Source organism: Monodelphis domestica, chromosome 8, assembly GCF_027887165.1.
Source record: "Monodelphis domestica isolate mMonDom1 chromosome 8, mMonDom1.pri, whole genome shotgun sequence".
Lineage (NCBI taxonomy): Eukaryota > Metazoa > Chordata > Mammalia > Didelphimorphia > Didelphidae > Monodelphis > Monodelphis domestica.
Window position 1 is genome coordinate 178,556,898 of NC_077234.1, and position 23,701 is coordinate 178,580,598.

The 23,701-nt window shown below is 33.1% G+C and overlaps 1 protein-coding gene across 1 annotated transcript in view; it reads left to right on the forward strand.

Annotated features, from left to right (window-relative positions):
• The window catches only part of MYO16 (myosin XVI), a 727,392-nt gene that overhangs the window by 413,640 nt on the left and 290,051 nt on the right, over window positions 1-23,701 (forward strand). Inside the window, exons 18-20 of the mRNA XM_001375684.5 lie at window positions 519-636; window positions 1,782-1,853; window positions 5,596-5,737. Of these exons, the coding sequence (XP_001375721.4) occupies window positions 519-636; window positions 1,782-1,853; window positions 5,596-5,737 (332 nt within the window). The remainder of the gene's footprint in view (window positions 1-518; window positions 637-1,781; window positions 1,854-5,595; window positions 5,738-23,701) is intronic.

Consider the following 23,701-nt stretch of genomic DNA (forward strand, 5'->3'; position numbering starts at 1 on the left):
ATCCCACTCACTGTCGTCATCATCTGGATAACTATTATTTTCATTATCTTATCCACCTAAATACAATTTATTTTATGTGGAAATACAGCCACTTTGCTGCAGACACCTTTTCTTTCTTTTTTATTATTAGTTTTTTTGGGGAAAAAAAAACCTTAGAACTAGAGCAAGGAGGACCCTCAGAGGCCATGAGATCCATCCCACCCATTTTATAGATGAGAAATCTCGTGGAGGCTAAGGGAATTGCTCAACTTCACACAAGTAATTAGCCTTATAGGTGAGACTTAATCCAGGTCCTCTGACTCCCAAGATGTACACTTACCAATTATTTTTCATTTTACACTAAAAGGTAAACAATTGATCTCTCTAGCATTCATGCTATTCTGTAAAAAAACATCTTTCGAGGTGGGCTAGGGTTATGGTGACATTTTTCTTGTATGCCCTTTACTAAAAAAAAAAATTCTCATTTAATCTGTATGCTGAGCAGCACTGTTCATATTCTTTATTTATAAACTGTGTAGGAGGTGGAGAATCTGTTTGTGATTATAGCAGCAGTTTTACATATTGGAGACATTCGGTTTACTGCTTTGACAGACGCTGACACAGCATTCGTGTCTGACCTCCAGCTGCTGGAACAAGGTCAGTGCATCATGACCTTCTGACATCTCTTCCTTAGCGCCATTGAAAAGCAATTCCAGAGACTGGCCAGTAGATGGAGACATAATACAGAGAAGGCAGGGCTCCATCTGTTAACAGGGAAAGCAAATGTGGATGTAACGCCTATTTTATATACATCTATACTTTTATATATTTTTCTGTTATATGCTATATAATATAATGTATATCTTTTATATACATCTATACTTTTATATATTATTCTGTTATATGCTATATAATATAATGTATATCTTTTATATACATCTATACTTTTATATATTATTCTGTTATATGCTATATAATAGAATGTATATCTCTTATATACATCTATACTTTTATATATTATTCTGTTATATGCTATATAATATAATGTATATATTTTATATACATCTATACTTTTATATATTACTCTATTATATGCTATATAATATTATATAATTTTATATTGTATTAAATGGTTATAATTTTATTTTTATATATTTATATATAAAATTATATATATATATATAAATTATGAACTTATAATTTTAAATATGCATGTAAGAAGGCAATGACAGTTTAGAAAATTGTATAACAATATTGAAGCTCATTATATGACATTTGAGCTTGAAATTTTATCATCTATTCCCATCCCCCCAAAGCACTATACACTTATATAGTATTGTCATATCTTAACCAATTTTAGTCCCATTAGAATTCATTACTCTCAGAAAGTCTTGCCAAAAAGCGCTTCTTCCTTCGAAGCTGCCTGGCTGGTCACTTACAAATCTTTCTTATATGGCTCGTGAGCACAGATTGCCAATTCATAACATACCCAAGGTCTGATTCCCAGATGATCAAGACAAGCAATGGGGAAACATTCTTGAAGTGTGTAAGAAAAGGGAGAGCCGCGTTATAATGGAAAATACAGAAGAGCAGGGACCAGTCGTGGGTCTGATTACTGTGACCTACTGACTGCTCCTTTTACTGATGGTGATGATGATGATGTTAGCTCAGGTGTAATCAATAGGAAGTTTTCACCGAGCTTCTACAGGTTTCCAAATCTCTTAGCGGTGCGCTAGCATATATACACTGATGTAGTAAATCACCGGCTTAACTTTCGTATCAATGAACTTTTCTCCTTTTAGTGGCTGCCATGCTGCAGGTGTCCCCAGATGAACTAGTGTCTGCCTTAACAACTGATATCCAATATTTCAAAGGTACTTTATTTTTATACTCTGTGATATAATTTAGAATTCGGTGAATCAGGGAACTCTTGTCCAGCTGTCTTTTTCTGTCTGCCTGCTCCTTTCTCCATCTCTATTCCTCTTTTCAGCAGTCAGGATGAATGTATTTGGTCCCATCCCTCATTTTTACTGAGTTGCTATTTCAGAACTTTATGTATACTTTTAATGGAAAAATTTCACTAATTAACCACTGTTTATCCAATAAGTCTTTTCAAATCAGTTCAGCAATTGTATTCACTAATTACTTACTAACCCTATACCACTTGACAGGCATTGTATTAGATGTCGGTGATAAGTCGATTTTTTAAAAATTCTGTCATCCCACTGGGGGATAGAACATGTACAGGATAAATAAATACAAGCTGATTTAAGAAGAAAGGCAAAGCATCAGCTCATGTAAAGTAGTGCCTGGGCTCAGTTTTGAATAGAATGAAGATTCTGGGTGAAAGGGGAAAGTATTAGAATTGTACGAAGATATTGAGATAGGAGAAGGAATGCCAAGTATGGGGAATGCTTAGAAGTCTAGTTTGTTTGAAGCAGAGTGTATGAAAAGGAGTAGTATGAAATGGGACAGAAAGGTTACTTGGTGTTAAATTGTGGAAGGCTTTCAATGACAAAGTGAAGAGCTTTTGTTTTAACCTAGAAGGAAACAGCAATCTATTCAATATATTTGAGCATGGAAATGATATAGTGCTTTGATATATGAATTTGATTTAAAACCTCAATGAGATTTAGGCTGATTGAATCTATATTTTAAAGGTTTGGGAATCTAGCTAAGAAGCAGAGGGCTGTGATGGGACAGTATAAGAAGAAACCAAGTCCTTACTCACAGGGTTTAATTTGTCTGCACTCTTTCCCCCAACCTGAACATCCATAGAAGAGAATTAGGGTTGTTTTATTTTAAGAGCTCTTTGCTGGTTCCTGGGCTCATATCCTTTATCTACCATTTAGGTTAGCCTTCAGAAATTAAAATTGAGATGTAGCAGGGCAGTTAGGTGGCTCAGTGGCTTGAGAGCCAAGACTAGAGAAATGAGGTTCTGGGTTTAAATCAGTCATCAGATACTTCCTAGCTGGGTGACCCTGGGCAAGTCATTTAACCCCCATTGCCTAGCTCTTACTCCTCTTATACATAATATTGGTTCTAAGATGGAAGGTAAGGGTTTAAAAAGAGAGAGAGAGATGAAATGTGCATCCAGTAGGGTGATACCTCTGAGAGGTTAACTCTAACTCATTGACCAGGAATAAAAATCTAAATAAATTTTAAGCCTGAAGTCATTAGATAGCTATCAGGACACCATTTTTCTTTTTTTTTTCTTTCTGAAGAACTTGTTATGTAGGGCTGAGAACCATTAGTTTGTAGTCAATTCAAGACTCTAAAGGAAATAAGATAGAAGAACTTGAAGAGGCTTCTGACTTTTTCTAAAATATTTGTACAGAAAGGGCTTTTAACCTGAAAGAATATGTTAGTGCCCACACCCTTACATTGGAGAAGAGATGCTCAGAAATTACATTTAAATGAAAAATTGTAGCCAGTGAAGCAGCATTTATCAAATAAAATCCAAGAGTAGTATCTGGTGAAAACTATCTAAGCTGGAAGGTGAACCCAGGTCTTCTGACACCAAGTTCATTGCACATTGCATCAGCCCACACACTGATATCATGAGCTACCATTCTGACCTGATATTATAACATCTTCTTTTTAAACACAATTTCCTTGCCTTCTCTTGTGTTCACTCTTCTCCATCCATGGATCTAATTTTTCTTTCTTATCTAAATCTCCAATTTCTCTCCCAATTCATCATCAAACCACTTCTTTTCTTTTAAGCCCTTACTTTCCATCTTAGAATCACTACTCTGTATTGCTTCCAAGGCAGAAGAGCCATAAAGTCTAGGCAATGATGGCTAAGTGATTTGCCCAGGGTCACACAGCTGGGAAGTGTCTGAGGCCAGATTTGAACCCAGGACCTTGTATCTCTGGGCCTTTCTCTCAATCCACTGAGCCACCTAGCTGCCCCCCCCCCATTAACCCGCTTCTGATTTTTATTTACCCAACCTCTCTGAGTGTCATTTTCAGGTAGCCCACGCATTTCCCCAATGAGAAGAACCAGTTGTTGACTTCCTTCATTTTTTAAATTCTATATTTCCCTTCGTCTAGATTCAAATATGATTTCTTGTAGGAGTCCTGTTCCTGAATTTTGGTAGTTTTATTCCCCTACATACATACATATATACCAAAATACTCTGTATGCTCCCTTATCCATATCAGAATATTCATTTTTTTGAAATCACACATCTCTAACACCTTGCACAGTGTCTGCCATGTAACAGGTGCTTAATAAAATACTTCATGGTTGACCAATGTATGGGGGGATCCTCTTCAGTTGTATTCAATCTAATTTCAACTGGACTCTCACAGAGCTTTTATTCAATTTCTCCTGATTCTTCATTTGCAATAGTTCTCATACCTCCAGTTTCCTTTCCATTCTCATTGCCACAATATCAGCTCTAGACCTTGTCACTTCATGCCTGCATGGTGAGAAGCTCCTAACATCTCCATGACCCCAGATCCTTATTTCCAAATTTTCCACCATGTTCCTATTAGAGAATTTATTCTCTCACACAGCTTGTATTATAATTCACATGAAAAACATTAAGTAGTCCCCTGTTGTCTGCAAGGTGAACTCCATATTACTCAACCAAGCCTTTAAATCACTCCATAAGATCGCTGCAACTTCTCTTTCTTGTTTTATTGCTCACTGCTTCACTAAAAGAACTAATTACACTTTGCAGGCTGGTTTAGCTAGTATCCAATGAATTTCCCTCCTACTTATGTGGCTGTGATTTTCTATCTATCATTCAGCCTCTCTGGCATTTTTCTCTTTACCTATCAAAAGCCAGCCTATTTTTTAAGCCTGAGCATAGATCCTATTGCCTCAATAAAGCCTGGATAGATTATTCTATCCTGAAGTGATCTCTCTTCCCAGTAAGGAACTATAATAATTATTATCCATGTAATTCTTTTAGTAATTAATCATGGACTGCCTGTTGTTGCTTTCAACTACTACCATTTGACTTTTTATCACTATTTAGATTTCTACACGTCTTTTGTAATGTTGCCTAAATAGATGATAACATTCTTGAAGGCAATAACGAAATCTTTTTAGCATTATAACATCTGTCAGGGTGCTTTCCTCTTGCCAGTGATCAGTAAAAATGTGTTCATTTGATTTTTTTTTAATTGGCCTCAGTAGGCATCTATAGAAAGCCTTCACCTCTACTTAATTGATAAATTGTAAATCCCCAATAAATCATCATCTGTTATCAAGAAAGTCGTGAAGAATAAAATCTGTCAAAGGGTAGTTCCTTGTCATGAAAAAAACAACATATTTCATGAAGGTTAATTACACCATACACAGAGGTATTTGAAATGTCCCTATTAGATATCTATTAAAGCAGATATTGTAATACATTTATAAGTTGATGTATCCTTACAGGTTATTCTTAGACTGACATCGGCATTTCTTCAACTCTTCAGTCGCTTAATTGAATAAGGTTTTCCTTTAAACACCAGACATACTAAGTTCCTCTGATAAAGTATATATTCACTTGAATTGTAATGTTTTGTATCAGGCTAAATAGGTTGTTAAAAGTACAATTTGGAGGTAAGAAAACCCTAATGATTTTAGTTTATTTTTCTTTCTCTTTATTTTTATAGGGGAAACAATAACAAGACGGCATTCTCCAGAAACTGCTGAATTTTATCGTGACCTCTTGGCCAAGTCAATATATAGCCGCCTGTTTAGCTTTTTAGTGAACACAATGAACTGCTACCTCCACAGTCAAGATGAGCACAACAGGTAAAATTCTACTGCCATAGTCCAGCCCCTACAGATATTCATGTGACATTCAATTTAAGAGCTTGACTTTAAAAAAAATAACAATGCTTCAAACTGCAATGGAACCTGATGGTTGAGCCATCATTAAAACATTTCATTATCACAAGTTGATTTTACTTAAGAGCTTCTTCTTGATCATTCTTCCAGGGCTTTAGCTCTGCTGTTGATGGATGAATCAAATCATTTGTCATGTGCAAATATGCAAATATATTCTATTTGGACCCAAGATATATATGGCCATTTGTGCATCAAGCAGTATCAAAAATTTATGAGTCTGGATGGAGGTCTGAATACAAACCAAGAGCACTCAAGTTTAGTGCATATTCTATGACTCTTTGCAGCTCTCATTTGACAATATATTTGAGATTAGTAATGCTTCCTCTTATTTTTTTCCACATAATTTGTGGACTATTTGACAAAGAGTCTCTATTGGCTCTAAGCTTAATCATCTTTAAGCAATAGGTTTTTACAGGGTTATTTAATGATATAAAAATTATATGTCTTTGGCACTTAGTCAATTCACAGATTCGTTTATATTCTTGTCAGTAATTATGACATTAGAGCAGGTCATTGAAAACAAAATGTATTTGGGGGCCATCAAATGCATATTTTAAGTGTCCTTGCCTTTGAAAAAATAACGCCGTCAGAGAAGTTCTGTATTTTCATCATATCGTCATTCATCATATCTTACAAATCATTACAAATAAATAACTAACTGGCTCAGAAGCTAGCTAGAAAACTCTAGTGTTTTTAAAAATATAAATATTAACTAAAGTTTTCATGAATTCCCTTGAAATAACATTTTATTTCAAGTGAACCCCAGATATAAATATGATCTAAAATCATAGTTAAAATGTACATTATTTTTTCTCTGAGAATGGATATTTATTTTCAAATTAAAGATTATCAGTTTACATGTTAATATTAAAGATGGTACTAGACACAGTTAAGTGAAAATTGACTTCAAACTGAAATGCTATATATTTTAATGTCTATTGTGTCAATTAATTCTATTTATATCTAAATAGAGTCTTTGGAACAATGTAATAGCAAGTCAGTCATAAAAAATGCATCTTATTTTGAAATTTCACCAATTATTATAAAGTTGATGCTAAGAAAAGTAGTAGAGCAACCATTCCATTAATTCCCCAAATGCCTTTATTTTAAAAGTTTTAATTCTTTTTCTTTTTTCTTCCCTTATTTGCTTTTAGAATTACATAAATAGGATCAGAAAATGATTTGTATAACCCCTTCAATATATTATCTTCTATTCTATTTCATGTTTGCATACATTTTTACCAAAGTTTATCCACTATAAAATATGGAGCTAATACTTTATTGTAATGCTAATATATAGGCTACATTAGTATAGTTATATAGATAAAGAAACAGAGATCTAGGAGAGAGACAGAAAGAGAGAACATGAGCACATTGTAACTTTCATTTTTGTCCTCTAACTTTCCTATTTTTTGTCTGATGAAAAGATAGTACCAAAATTTCAAAATAATTCTAAAGAAAAAAAATTGGTTCTTGTGGTTTCATAAGCTCTCTGAATTCCAAGGAGTCATCTTTGAGATCATCTAGTTATCCCATTTTATTTTTTAAATGTGTAAACTGCAAGTATTTCCATTTGTTGTAATTAAGGTAGAGTCTTGAAACCTCAGAGACCAATGTATGTCTCATATAGTCTACATAACTTTAAAATTGTAGTATTTATTTTCTTTACACATAACTAAAAAAACTAACCTTTGAGAAATCTTCAATTTAATTCCAAAAATATTTATTAGATGCCATTTTGTGTGAAATACACAAGGGAAAGGGACAGAGTGATAAAAATGTAAGACATAGCCCTAATCTCCAGAAAATGCCATGAAAAATATTTGCAGCTTTGGTTTTAGTCCACTATCTTGATATAAGAGTTTTTGTCTCTGTTTTCCCCATGCCAACACTATGATTCTAATTCTGTAAACTATTGACAGATTAAGGGACATTGAAATAGAATAACATTCTTTTAAAATATGCATATCAAAACAAGCAGAACATTTCTGTCCTGAATACTGTGGCTACCACAAAAAGATAGTAGAAAAGATATACAATTAGAAATATATATTTTAAACATGAGAAAACGCCTTCAGGTCTGAGGGGAAAGGCTCACCTCTTTCTTCCTGAATTTGTCAGTCTTAATCTAAATTATAGCATCAAATCTTCTCAGAATAAAAATCCGTCATTCACTTAACAATAATTTATAGTATTGAGTGGCTACAGTGTGTCCTGGGTTAGATTATATGGATACAAAGGCAAAAATAATATAGTTCTTACCTTCAAGTGAGTTAATATTCAACTGGGGAGAATATGACAGATACACAAATAAAAAAAAAACAATTTCCATAAAGTAAATACAAATGACTGACAGGAGGGCAAGGCATTTGCAGCTGAAGGAATCAAAATTACATTTAAAATTTCCCACTTAAATACAAAATTACAAAATTTAAACTTTACAATGTAAGTTCTTTGAGGCAAATATGATTTCATTTTTGCTTTGAATAACTAGACTAAGCATGGTATCTAATATATAATAAATGTTTGTTGATTACTGTTTTTAAAAAATTGAAATCCATACTAGATGGTGGTTGAACTCAGTATTGAAGATAGCCTGAGAAGAAATAAGGAGGGAATTTGTTACAGATGAAAGGGGCAGACAGGCTTTCCAAAAGCACAGAAATGGAAAATGGAGTGAGATATATGAAAAAGAGTGAGTAGCACTTACAGGTTGGAGCAAAGTTCATGAAGGAGGAATAATATGCATTATGAGCATAAGCCTGGACAGGTAGTCCTGAACCATATAATAAAGGGCTTCAAAAGGAGTGGAATAGACAAGCATTTATTAAGCATTTTCTATGCCCTAAGTACTGTGATGCAAACATGGGAGTTTGCATTTTCTCCTAGCCATAAGATGGAGCCACTGGACCTCTTTGCACAGAATACTACCATGGTCAGTCCTTTCTTTTAGGAATATCATTTTGACAAAGCAGCATAATATAAATTGGAAAGAGAAGAAATTTGAAGCAGAGCCTCTTGAAAATGTAACAGTCCAGGCTAGAGGTGATAAGAGAATAGCCATGTCAGTGGAAAGAAGGGAGAAAAGCAAATATCAGTGATCTATTAAGAAGATGAACAGTCTACCAAATGCACCTAAAGTATAGTTCTTTTGTTTTTTTTTTATTTCCACTAAAAATATTGCCCATGTACAGTCACAGACTAATCTAACCATCTGGCCCAGAGACACAGGGTTGTGCATGTAGGAGAAATCATGGAACTGAAAGATCCAGGATCAAATCCTCTCTCTTATACTTCCTAACTAAGACTTGGGAAATGCCACTTAACTCTCCAGCACTCAGTTTCTTCATCGATAAAATGAATCTAATCATACTTGCTAAACCTATTTTGTAGGGTTTAGATGAGAAAAGAAATTTAGAAAACACTTTATGAACAGGAGTTAGTATAATGCCAGACATTCATGTACCAACTTAACAACTGGATTGATAAAATAAATGTAACCACTATGCAAAAGGCTGCACTAGTGTAGCTTTGTATAAGAAACAGACTATCAGAGTGAGAAGGAGCCTCAGTGGTACAAATAATAACTAAATAAGATCTCTTATACAATCTTTCCAATGAGCAGTCAGCTAATCTTTGCTTATAACCCTTAGTTATGAATGAAACCACTACCTACCAGCACATTCCAGTCTTTTTACTTTTAGGTAGCATTAAAAAAATAAAAACCAACCTTTACCTCCTGTCTTAGAATTGATACTATTGGTTCCAAGGCAGAAGAGCAATAAGGGCTAGGCAATTGGGGTTATGGGACTTTCCCAGGGTCACACAGCTAGGAAGTGTCTCAGGCCAAATTTGAATCCTGGACCTCTTGTCTCCAAGCGTGTCTCTCCATCCCCTGAGCTACTTATCTGCCACTAGCATATGTCTTTCTTTATCTAACCTAAATCAATTTGCTTCTTTTCAATTTCTATCTGTAGACCATTGTTCTACCCTTTGAGACCAAGAAGAATAAGTTTAATTTCTCTTCCACATGATAGCCCCTTATAAATTTGAGAATAAACATAGGTATTTGATCCATTCTTCAGAGCATGAACTCAAGGATTTTTATCACATTAGTTCTTCTCTTCCAGACTCCTCAGTTTATCAGTATCTTTTCTAAAGTACAATGCCTACATTTTGGGCACTCATAGCTTAAAATATTTTTTTAATATTTACCCTCTGTCTTAGTATCAACACTGTGTACCAATTCCCAGGCAAAAGGGTGTTAAGGGCTAGGCAATGGAGAGTTAAGTGACTTGCCCAAGGTTACACACCAAAGGAAGTGCCCAATATCAAATTTGAACCCAGGACCTCTTATCACCAGGCTTGGTTCTCAATCCACTGAGTCACTTAGCTGCTTCCAAACTGATAGTTTTGTCAATACTTGTTGACTTTATGGAATATAGTCACACCAATAAGATTTGATGTAAATTAAATTCATTTAAAAATTATTTCCCATCAATCTTGATAAAAATAATGGAAAACAAATGTTGGACATAGCATAAAATAGTCATCTATGAATCACTTATTTTACACCTGTGATTGAGGATGAGGATTCTATTATTTTCCATGGTTAAATTCTCACCATCTAGAGGAATGTATTGCACATAATAGATGCTTAAGAAATTCTATGTGAATAATCAAATAATTTACTACAAATAATATTTGAAATGTTCAAAACTGTTCTACTGCCCTTTGTCTCAAATTAAAATCTGGAAACAAAACATACACAGTATCAGAAACAACCAAATTATTTTTACTCTAAGTTATAGCTAACTATAAATGTAGCAATCTGTATTTATCCTTACCAATGAGGTTGAGTTTTTTTTAACAAAGTATTAATTTTGAAGAACCTGAATAAACAATCAATAAATATAATTTTAATGGAGAAATGAAATATATTTGCAATAAAATGAAGAATTTGAAGTAGATAGATAGATAGATAGATAGATAGATAGATAGATAGATAGATTTTAATTTCTATGAGGGGAAGGAAGCAGGGAGGAATTGAGCCTATGTAATAACAAAAAGATGACCAAAATCATTTTAAAAGAAACTTCTATAGTCATAACTCTGAATAGAGTAGCATCTAATTTGTCTAGCATTATTAGAGTGAGGTATTTCACACAAATCATTATGATTAGTCATGAATAATAGTAATAATACCCTTCTACTGAAAATCTAGTCTGATGCCTCATCTTGGCAGGGTGGTGACCTTGAGATTTTATGAATACGCCAGCAGAGCTCAGCCTCTGCCAAATCCTGCCAAGCCAGAAAGCCTTTGAGTGTGGTCGGCAATGGACTATATGTCTGTTGTCTGAAGACTTGCCCAGCAAAACTCAGAGATTTTCATCAGCAGGTGATGAATCATCCTGGTCTCAGCCACACAGACCAGTGATTAAGTCATGAAAGGGTTGAAAGCCGGTGGAGGAAATGCCCACACTGATTAAATCACAGCTCTTTTGAAGTTAAGACAATACCATCTTACATTTGTAGAGTGCTTTAGAGTTTTAAAAATACTTTCAAATACATTGTTTTATTTGATACTCATGAAAACCCTATAAATCAGGTGTAGCAGGCGTTATTATCCCCATTATGCAGAGGAGGAACCATCATATTTCGAAGCTAACATAATGAATAGAGCACCCGACTAGAAAATCAGGGGATCAGAGTTCTAGTTTCTGCTATTAACTATTATTAGCTGTGTGTCTTTACACAAATTATTTTTTTCTCTTTGGTTCCTCATTTTATTAATCTAAAGATAAAGGCCTTCATTGCCAAAATTCTATCACTCAGAAAGTTTATGAGATTTAACAAAGGTTCATGGTGGAGTCGAGACCAAAACAGCTTTTTAAATTCCTAGTCTAATTAGCTTCTTCATACTCTAACACATCATTTACTGTAACTTTTTGAAATTTATCATCTTATATACATAATTCTCTTCTTTACTTTCCCAAATAGATACTATTTAACATAAACTGACCTTTTTTCCAGTGGTAAAGTATCATTATTGTGAGCTGTAAGTGGCATTGTGGTATAGTAAGAAAATATAATCCTGTGTCCTGAGTTCAAATTGTTACTCTTTCATCTAATTCCAGGGTTCTTTTATGGATTCATTAGTTAGCAGATGATGCTAAATAGATACATATAGCTAGCTAGCTAAATAGATAAAAATTTATATAGATACACATATTAGCAAAAGCTTCGCCATATCCTATATGAGCTATGAAGGTAACTGTTTTCTCTGGATACAGAATGTAACTTATTTTAACACAGAGAAGTTAAAGAAAATAACAATAATAAGTTTATATAGGGTCTTAAGGTTTTCAGGGTGTTTTACAAATGTTCTGTTTAGTAAACACATCCATTAAAAAATAAGCAAGAACCCTAATTAAGCCCACTGAAAACTGTAACATAGCAATAGTTTTATATGTAGAAAATAGAAACTATGATGAAATACTCAAATGTGGCCTCTCTACTGAGATTTTTTTATTAGCTGCACAAAATGAAAATAAATTTCATTATTTATTTTGAGTCAAAATTTACTATCTAGCAGATTAGCACTGATAAAGGATTTATCTCCCCAAGGAATATCATCTTACCTTTTAGGTTTTGTTCATTATGGCCAGACAGAGTTATAGTCTTGCTAATTCTTTTCAGGAAAGCTTTTTAATGATTGCCAGGGTTGCCTTTCCTGCAATGAGTTGCTAGATTTAGATCAGGAAATAAGAGGATCTTATGACCTTTAAATAGATTGTCTTGTTTCCTGACTGTGCTCAATTGCCCATCTCCCTCAGTTATGGCAGGTGTGAGAACAGAAAATGGCAGAACTGTCAACTTCTTTAGCTTTTCCTGGTAGATCACCTATCTGTAGCTCTTGGGTAAAATCCTTTGCAGATCTTGTATGTACAGACTCAACTTCCTTTCATGAACGAACCTTATGAGATTTCTCCCCAACAGAAGGATAATTTTCCAGTCTTAATTTTCTGCAATTCTCCAACTTCCTTTTGTGTCACTTCTTTCCTTTATAGTTCATAAAGTTTTTGTTTTTGTTTTTATTATCACTTTGTGCTGTGGAAGATTTTTACTTTAAATTCTATTTTGTAATTTCTAAATTACTGACTTCCTATTTAATATTAACAACCTTATTAATGCCCAGAGGGAAAATAAAATCAACAAATAAACAAAAAGCCTCTCTAGCACCTAGGTTTTTTGTTTGTTTGTTTGTTTTTTTAGTTTTCCTTCATTCTGATATTCTGAAGAGTAAGGTTGATATCTGATTTTCTGGGGAATATGAAATACAAAGGGAGCATTGACCAGCACTGGAACTGGGAAAAACTTGAGTTCAATGCTAACTAACAAGGCATCCTAGGAAAATCTCTTAGACTCTAAAATACAGATGAATTACAGATTAGCTTTGATGGAAGGAGTCTGTGTACCAGGAGCTACCCATAACATTACAATAGACCTAGACCAAATGTTTTAAAAGGTATATGATCTGATTTTCTTTTTAATAAAAGCAGGATTAGCACTTACCCACAGGCTTCAGATATGGATTCCTACTAGTAGTGGTTCAACCATTGTGACTATTTGAATTTTTAATTGTTCTAGAGTGCATAGTATCAATATTTGAACTCATTTTAGAAAATTTTTCAGATGCCTTTAATTTTATGACTAATCAACTGAGAAGTGACATTTCAAATCAAACTAAAATCTTCACATTTGAAATCCATCTTCCTCCTTATTTTATTATATTTAATACCTAATAGCTTCTATCTGGTAAGCAAAAACTCTAATGGGTTCTTTCCTCCCAAACTGTAGTTAAGAACTTGTATTTTATGAAGAATATGTGAACTACATGCCCTCGATATCTTTATTGGCACTGACCCTGAGGCTTCTCATATTTCAAGCAAATTATCCCCCCCCTTATTGAAAGCAAATTTGAAAAGTGGAATATATCATAATAGATGGTCTTCAAACCATAACTACACACATGTATAATGGTGAAAGTAACAAGAGGTGAATCCTAATGGAAAGGGTCTTCAGGATGTAAGAAATGATGGAATGAAAGACAGATAGAAGCCTACTTTAATTCATACAGATAGATAAGAGGTAATGTATCATTTAAGTGGGTAGAACCAAAGTATAATATCTAATTAATTGGTAGTGTCCATGTTGGTTGTAAATGACTCTCTTCTTATTAAGAAATTTTAAATGTACTAATTTTACATTAGAAACAGGTACTTCTTTCTTAATTTCTGAACCATAATTTCGTATTTTACTTCTTAATTACATTAGGCTACTCTCTGATGTAGGTACTTAACTCTTTTTAATTGCTATTAATCTATATTCTTTGTACTAACAAGCGCCCCAATGTCATATCAATGCTTGTGGTAGGGTATTCCAATTGTACTCTTCCCTTCCCATGTATGACTTGAAGGCTTTAAGTGCAAGGACTGGTTAATAGATTGTATGTATTAATTCTAAAAACTAACTTAACCAAGCAGAGAGAAGCTTGTATCAGAATTGATTACCAGGTAATAAAGGAGTTTTGTAACAACAAATCCTGAGGTACCAAATAGATAGTTCCAGAGGAAAAAAATCACAGACATTTTGAAGTCATCTAGGTGAAATAGTGGACAGAATGCATGACTTGGATTCAGAAATAACTGAGTCAAATACTACCATAGACACTTACTAGCTCCATGGTATGAGTATCTCATATAACCTATCAGAGCCTCATTTTCCTCAACTATAAAATGGCATCTTCTGGCTTTAAATATATGATCCAATGAAAATATTATACTAATTGCCTTTTAATTTCATTTACAAATCAGAGACAAAATGATCATAATAATACTTAACAACTTGAAAGTTAAAATAAAAATGTTAATGCCATATAATTATAGAAGATTTACATACTTGATTTATATAGGTACACATTTGCTTATTAACAGAAAATTACATTTTCTTCTTTCTATCCATTTACCCCATTCATAGGACATGAGAGTATTGGCATATTACTTAATCGTTTTACTTAGCATATTTGTTTACTCTAGGATGAGAAGTACTAGAACACATTGATGCTAGCCTACACAGGGGTTAGGTAAGGACAAGATTATTCATACAATCATTGATTTGGAGAAGCGATTTCCAAGATGGTCTAATACAATCTGCTAATTTTAGAGGTAAGGAAACTGAGACACAGAGAACTCAGGGTATTTCTCCATCATGCAGTAAAGAAAAGAGATAATTAAATTGAATAATACAAATGAATAAAATATATATGACCAGAGAGTATGTCATAACATCTGGCATCAAGTTCTACCTCTGATACTTCCTAACTATTTTCCCCTGGTTAAGTTATTTTAGCTTAGAGTATCTCCAGAAAGGGCAGCTAGATGGTACAGTGGATAAAACACAGGGTCAGGAGTAGTGAAAACCTGAATTCAATACCTGCCTTAGACAATTAGTTGTGTAACTGGGCAAGTCACCAAACCCTATTTTTGTTTTAGGGTTAAGATTGGACCCACTTAGAGAAGTTATTTTTTCAAGTACCTTCTATTAATTTTTTAAAGCTCAGTTTTAATTTTTGAGCATAATTTTGACTTATAAGTAAAGAATTATTTTAAAATACAACAATGTGAGAAACATGACTTAATTAACATATATCCTTGGAAAGTGAGAAATCCCCACTTTTAAATCCACCACATGCTAAGAAAATAAAAGAATCATAGGATTTTAATGTTGAAGGGAACCAAAGATATCCCATAATCCAATTTACTCTATAGATGAAAATTCCTAAGTAAGTCCAAATTTTTGGTTATTGTCATTATAAGTGAAAATGACACTAGCCTACTTGTGTTGACTAGGATATGTTAACTTATTTTCCCAGTGGCAATAATGCATTTTCAATATTTCATCCATGTTCTTGTTTCCACAATTTGCAACACCCTAAATTCTTTCTTCCCCACATTGTGATCAGTGGTATGTCTTTGTAATATTTTGGATGACCTTGAATAGGCATGTAGACAGGAATCAGAGAACAGAGAAAAGTGAACTGGCTTCAGTTCTACTGGCTACAGAAGCATTAAGTTGAACAAGGTAAACCTATGAGTGAATAGGACCCAATTTCTCACTAACCAAAGAAATTCATTTCAGACATTTCCATGTAGTTTCAATGCTAAAAATGATAAGATCTTTCTTTCCTTTTCTTTTCTTTGCTTTCTTTTTTGTTTTCCTTCTTTGTTTCTTTCTTTGTATCTTCCTTCCTTCATTCCTTTCATCTTTCCTATTCATTTTTTCATTCATTCATTTTCTTTTTCTCTTCCTTCCCCTTTCTCTCTCTTAAACATTCTCTCTTTCTTTGATTTATGTCTCTCTCTCCATTAGACCCTAAAAGTATATTAGATAGTTAAGTTGTAACTGTACAAAATATTGGATTAGCATAGAGGAAAAGAATAAATTAATATTGTAGGAAAATGGGACTGTAAAGTAGCATTTATATTAAAAATGTGGGCACTGTTAGTTTACTTAGGAGGATCTGGGTAAAGAAATGCCAAGAATCAGCTGAAAACTTTGAAAACTGAAATGTTATGAGCTTGCAAAAAAATACAAAATAAGGGATATTGTCATTTTTCTGGATTCAAAGACATGGTCCTCTAATCCACTGAAAGAGTGGAAAATATTTAATAAAACCTATTTCCTCATTCTTTGACATCCCTCATAGGATCTTTCTTACCCTAAAGCTTTTGGGGATCAGTACTCTTTGGATCTTGTAGACAACTGGTCATTAGAGTACTTGGAAAGTGGAATCCACCAAATAAATACATAATTTTCCTAGAGAGAGATTGAGTGCACAGGGGAACTTTACTAAGAACCATTAAGTACATAGATTATCTGGAGAAACTCCTAGCTAGTATAAACATGTGAGTATATCAAACAAAACTCTTTTGTTATGAAAATGGAATTTTAACAAACCCAGAAACATGTCATACAAATATTCCTGAAGGAAACTAGAAAGAGGGTGGCAATTGGTACATACATGGGATTCTACCTAATCCTCCTATTGTATAGGAAGAGTCTTGTGCTAAGCAATGTTCCTTTGCCCATCTACAAAAGGAAGGAAGGGGAGAGAAAAAATTTTGCTCTCCAATTGAATCAAAAGAAAAGAGAAACAGGACACACATTGGTTTTTATAGATGCTAGAGAAGAAACAAGGTATCTCTCTTATGGCTAATTGAAAGGGGAGAGAATTAGCAAAGTCAAGAGAAAAATCTAAGCAAACCTATGTCTTGAAGCCTTAGTCAAAATCTCTCTTCTTGCTTGGTTCCACAATTCCTTCTCTAGTGTAAGACATTATCTTCTCATTATTTCCAAATGCTTCTAGATGTGAATATCAATGAGCATTTCAGATTTTGGAAACAAAACTCAGGTATCCTTCACCACTTATGGAAAGCTACTCTAACAATTCATGCATGATTAAATGGGGACCAGGTTCTAACCAAGTAAAAGAGAGTTGAGTGTTTTTGAATTTCATTCTCCCCTCCACTTGCAAACAACAAATAGAAGTTTACTGGATATCATTTTTAAAAATAAAAATAATACCAAGGATAGCTGAATGAAGAAAGGCCACCCAAACTATTTCTTCAACATCACTATAATAAATTTCTAAAATGTAAATCACATTATTTAAATAATCACAGGAAAATAATTTAGAATAAGTCAAAAGACTTACCTATATTTTTTGGTGCATCTAATTGTCAACTCAGTTCCATTTAATTATAGCACTGAATAATAAGAAAAAGGAAGGAAGGAGGTAAATAATCAAATTAATAGTTTCAAAAATGGATCGTTGTTACAAAGAAATGTAATGAAATATAAGTGATTGAATTAGTGCTTTGTGATTTCAACTAAGATCTGGCCACATAGTCCAATAATGTCTCACTAAAATTATATATTATCTAGCTTTTAAACTCACTAAAATTATATATTATCTAGTTTTTTAAGCTCATATTATGTGATTATCAGGAAAAATAATATTGCAAGTCAATATCTATTGTTCTAAAAGTCCAGAAATATTTGGATCAGCACATTTGAAACAAACTAATCTGTAAAAGTCTACTCTGCTAGCAGTGGGGAACAACTTACAGGTTTGTCAAAACTGATGATTCACTATCTCATCTGCGCAGGAAAAAGAAAGCATCCAATGAGGATGATAAATCTTGGACTCTAACTATGAAAGTGGATAAAAGCTTGGCCAGCATCTGATGAATCTTTTCTGAATAATATCTTCCAAATCAATATAGTGAAGCTACACTAATGAGAATGTAATGAGAAATTTATTATTCATCTTCAGGAAAATTGCACTCCTTCATTAGGAAAGATTTGCTATTCTTTTGTAATTAGGGAGTCCAAATGTTTTCTATTAAGCACAAAACTCATAGCCCTGAATACCTGTATTAACTGTTCTGTTTTTAAGAGCTGCCTTGCCTGTGGGTTTGTCTATTATGTGTGTCATTGGATGTTTGTTTCAGAACCGAGTATGGGAAATTGACTTCTGGTCTTGAGGCTCAGGAGTTGGAGGAAAGTGATGTTAAGAACCTTTAGAATTCAAGGTTCTCTTTGTTAATTGGGTCTCACACATTATGTTTCCCTGAAAATTCCATTTGCAAGAAAAGCTTTTTTTTTCTCTCTGCAGAAAATTGTCATCCATAATTATCATTGTTGCTTTTGAATATGTAGGCTCATGGGAGCCCACATTTAAAGTTGAAAGGAATTTTCAAGTCATTGAGTTCTTGCCTTCCCCAATCCCCACATCTTTGATTAGGGCTGAAGAAGCTGCCAGAGTTTAAGTGAGTTGCCCAAGATCAAAAAGGTCATAAGTGGTCTATGCATTAATCTTCTGGATTTCTACAATTTTTATGTTTGATTAGAAAATAGACCTTTTTGCTATATTAATATTACCTTTTTAAGCAATTTAACTCCCTCCTATTTATGCCTTCATTCAGTGATTAACAGGATTAGGTTGCTAAAAATTACATGCAAATTGACATATATAAAAATCATTGAAAAAAACACATGGTTACTTTAACTACATAAAGGTCTCCTTGAAGAATAGACCTAAGACCTAAGAAAAAAGTCTGCTATGACTGATTATAGGCCCAGACTCTGAATATGGAACAGATAAAATCATATTGCAGAATGCTTGTTGCTAGTAGCCTGAAGATGGAGCTAATGACAATCCATTTTATGTTTCACTGCAGACAAGCCAACAAGGTTACCTTAGGGACAATGATTTTTTTTTCTTTTGTCAGGGTATTTACGTAATTTCTTCTTAAACATTTATTTCCAATTTCCTTTCATTTATTTCCCATAATAATATACAATTTCACTTTTAAATGGTTTTCAAATGTATAAGAAGTGTGCTTTCATTTGATCCCAAAATGAGCAGGTATCTTGATAAATAAATATTATCAATAAATAAATGAGTGTGATTAATTATGCATATTCTGAATTTTAACACTTGCTATATATGTCATAATAGTCATTATATAAATATGTTCTTGGGATTATGGGTCGTGACCAAGGGTCCTTGGTTATTCTAAATTTGGTACAAAATTTACATCTTGTGAAAATATACTTTTAAAAAAATCCATTCAAGTTCAAATCTGAATCTATATTAAATAACTTTATTGTTAACTATTTATTGCAACAAATCAGAGCATTATAAATTTTGAAGTGGAAGGGACTTCAAAAAACTTCTAGTTTAAATTCATTTTGCAGATGAGGAGAAAAAGACTTGGGGAATATAAGTGATTTGGCCAATATGGTAGAGGTAGTATCAGCAACTCAGATCCTCTGACTGAAAAGCTAGTACTTTCTGCTTTATCTGGAAACACATACTTTTGTGGAAAAAGTTGAAGACTATTGTATAGTGGCAACCATTTTAGGTTGGGTCTTGGTGGGGGAGGGTGGACTCTGCAATATTATTTTAAGGAGCTTCAAATTTCTGATTACAGAAAATTATCATAATATTTTGGGAAATGGATGTTTCTGTGTAAAGTATAAAAGGGATTTTTAAAAAATGTCAGAGAGATTTAAATTTTGGGAATTCATCTCATCCTTCATTTATTCTATTTCAAAACTACTGAGTGTAGTAGCTTGTTTTGGTAGGTCAGGGTGAATACAGTTATATCTCAGATATTCATAGGCAGATTATTTTCATTTTTTTCCATTAATTTATCATTGACATTATTATGGAATTTGTTTTGTGCTGTTTCATATCTAAATTAAAAAAAAAACAAAAATAGAGGAGAAATGTTCTTAAACCAAATAGTTACTTCTCTGCCTCAGTATAAGTGTGAATCCATAAGTTAACTACCTTCCCGTTTCTTCAAGTTGAAACACATATACACATACACACACAAATACACATGCAACCCACATATATATATATATATATATATATATGTAAAGAGAGAGAGAGAGAGAGAGAGAGAGAGAGAGAGAGAGAGAGAGAGAGAGAGAGAGAGATCAGTTCTGTTTTAGTCTAATTCTTAAGAATAATCTAAAAGGTCAGTTAATAAATATTTGTAAAATCCAGATTATGTGCCAGGAATTGTGCTAAACTCTGGGTCTACCAATATGAAAAAGATAGTCCCTGCCTTCCAGGAATTAAAAAATCTAATGATGGAAAATGATATCTCAACCCCCAAACTCCCCAAAAATAGAATTGAAAGGGAAAGGACATACATGATGGAGCAGACAGAAGTTCAAAATAAATGTAATTGTAGAAACCAGAGAAGCCCAAAAGTCATAAAGCTGAAGATGCCAGAGAAGTGTCTCAGACTATTTCATAAACATTAATAGGATCATTTTCACGACAGTAGTCTCTGCCTACTTAAAAGCAGATTCCTCTTAAAATTATGGATAATCCTATTTTGGTTGATACTTTTTTTTTTTACTTCTGACTTTGTACAACTTTTGTTTCTGTAGCACTTGATACCAAAGAGCTGATTCCCGTAGCATCTTGGGGATTGTATTTCCCAATGGAAAGAATGCTGGATTTAAAATCTGAGGACGTCAGATCAGAGACCGTATCTCAGCTCTCACACTTACTCATTGTATTACCATAGCCTAGTCATTCATATACTGACTCTGGACCCCTCTCTGGATTCAACAGTAGTTAACTATAAGATGAAGTGTTTGGACTCACTGTCACTTAAGATTACTTACAGTTCTAAATTGATTACATCATTATGCCTGCACACTTGTATTTTTTATATTTTCTACAGGGGAAGAAAAGCAATTCCTTTTGAATTTGGGAGCTTAAGGGTATACTTTATATATTCTGTAATAAAATGGTTATTTTAAAAATTCTTTATGAAATTAGAATGATCAAAGTTTAAGACCTTGAAGGACCCAAAAATATCTATTTTACCCATCTCTTTGCATTTATAGACAAAGAAACTGAGTCCCAAAGAGATTGAATTGTTGGCCCCCAATTCAGGAATTGTATATAAAAATGAACTATAGATAGAATACATCAACTTTTGTTAGTCCTCAGTTCCAATCTTCTTCACTTCCAAGTCCTTTCTTTTAGATGCTAATAAAAGTTTAAATTCTTCTATCTTCTCTCTGTTGTCTGTGTAGATATAATAGATATCCCAAAAGCCTTAGTGCAATTTCCAGCTTCAATAGCTTACAACTTTACTAAGAAGTTTGATATACACTGTATCGTCAAAGACTTTCAATATGAAGCAGATATGAGGGGGGAAAGGCCTAGTAAACAAGTAATTGGCTTGATTACATGACATTTTTTCAACATAGTGTAAGTCATAATTTATTTTTGATAACCAAAATTCTGTTCCTTCATATCTGTCATGGGATTCAAATAGCAAAGTCTAGCTGAGATACTTCGTTGGTGATGTTCTATCTCCTAAGTTGATGCGGTGATAAAGCATAGACATAATTCTTTTCACTGTTTTTAGTATGTTACCATGGCTATTTATTACACATATTTGTAGGTTCAGAGGACTGAACTTGCTGATTCTTTCTCTTCCATTAACAATAGTGGCCCATTCTAAGTGAGGGCTTAGCAATAAATCTGCTTTGACTAAGCTATTGAAAAGGCTAATATCTTTTTATTGACTTTGGAACTTTCTTCTTGGACTTTTAAAAATTATTTGAGTCAACTGAATACAATCATGATTACCCATAAAAATCACAAATAAGAAGAGTTCTTCTTTATAAGCTTCCTTTCTCTTCATGCCTTAAACGATATATAGGCAGACTGAATTGACTTAAACAGTTAAAAAAAACCTTACATTTGTAAACAATTAAAAAATGTTGTACTGAGCTAACCATGATACCATGACACTCTAGTTCTCAAAAAATTAGTGATCATAAGTGCTATTCTATGACATTTGGTTTTTCCAATCAAATATATTTAACCCTACTATAAATTTAGACTATACATTATAAATTGTTTTAAAATTTTTTACTGATAAATTTTGTGGCCATATTTTCCCTCTTTATCACTCTTCTTCCTGAGAGTCATATTTTTTTATAACAATGAACAAAAACAAATAGGAGAAAATAATCTCAATAGAACTAACAATTCCATATAGCAAATATGTTCAATATTCCACATCCATATTCCTTATCTCTTCAAAAAGGAGAGGGAGGTATAGGTTCATGTCTCTTCTTCGGGGCCATTCTCTGTCTTTGTCTCTGTCTCTCTATCTCATTTTTTCTATGTAGTGAAGGTTAAGAGAGGAATAAATGCTTGTTAATTGAAAAAAATGAAAATTTAGTTAAAAAGAATTCTCCATTTTTAAACCACACTTATAATAATCACTTTGGATATTAAGCAGACTTTTTGGTGAACAGTTCATTTTTCTAAGTATAATCTTGCCTTTTCAATACATTCAATACAGTATGTTATCAGGCCATTATTTTTCTGCAGTTCTAATAATTTTATTAATCTTTTGTAATATGTATTGTGGTGTAAAGTTATGTTGTAATCTATTTTATTTTGAGAATTTCTGCAGTTCTGTAATAATTCTATTTCTCAGTATTTCAATAGAATCATCAGAGTTCATTATTCTCTTAATGATGACAAGACTTTCAAACCTACTGAAAGGTTTTTTTTTTTTTGCCAGAAATAATTTTTTTTAATTAACACTCATTAAAATTTTTTAAAGTGCCATTTAAACCCTAAACAAATGTGAAAAAAAATCTCAATTATATGAGTCTGTCAAAATCAAGGATTGGTGTGCCTAGAAATTTTAAATGCCTCTTTTCCACCCAGGAATAGAATAAAAAAATCCATAACAATACAGGTCTAAAAATATAACTAATATGTATTTATTGTAGTTGTAGATAAAGCAATTTTAAGTAGCTCTCTGCCTACTGAAAGTTTAAAAAATACCCCAAATACTGTTTTGGTTTGTACTTTATAGTCTTATGAAGATGCTCGTGACTTATATGGTTACTTGAACTTGAGTAATAGTTTTAGTGTAGCCTTGAAAGAAAAAAATGAATTCCATCAAATAAAAATTACCTTTTCTCCAAAGTTCAGTTTTATAGACACGATCTTTCCCAAAACATTTCTTTTCTTTGTGGTAATAGAGAGACAGTTTTTTTTTGGGGGGGGGGGCATTGTTGTTTCTTTGATTTTAAAATCTTCTTCAGTCGTTAAGGGAAGAAACAGTACCACAATATAAAGGAAGGAACAGTAACTTACCCTTTAGGTGTCAGGTCCTTTTGTACATCTCTGCTTCTCTTTTTCAGACTAATTAGGTTGTTTAGCACCAAGAATTTGTC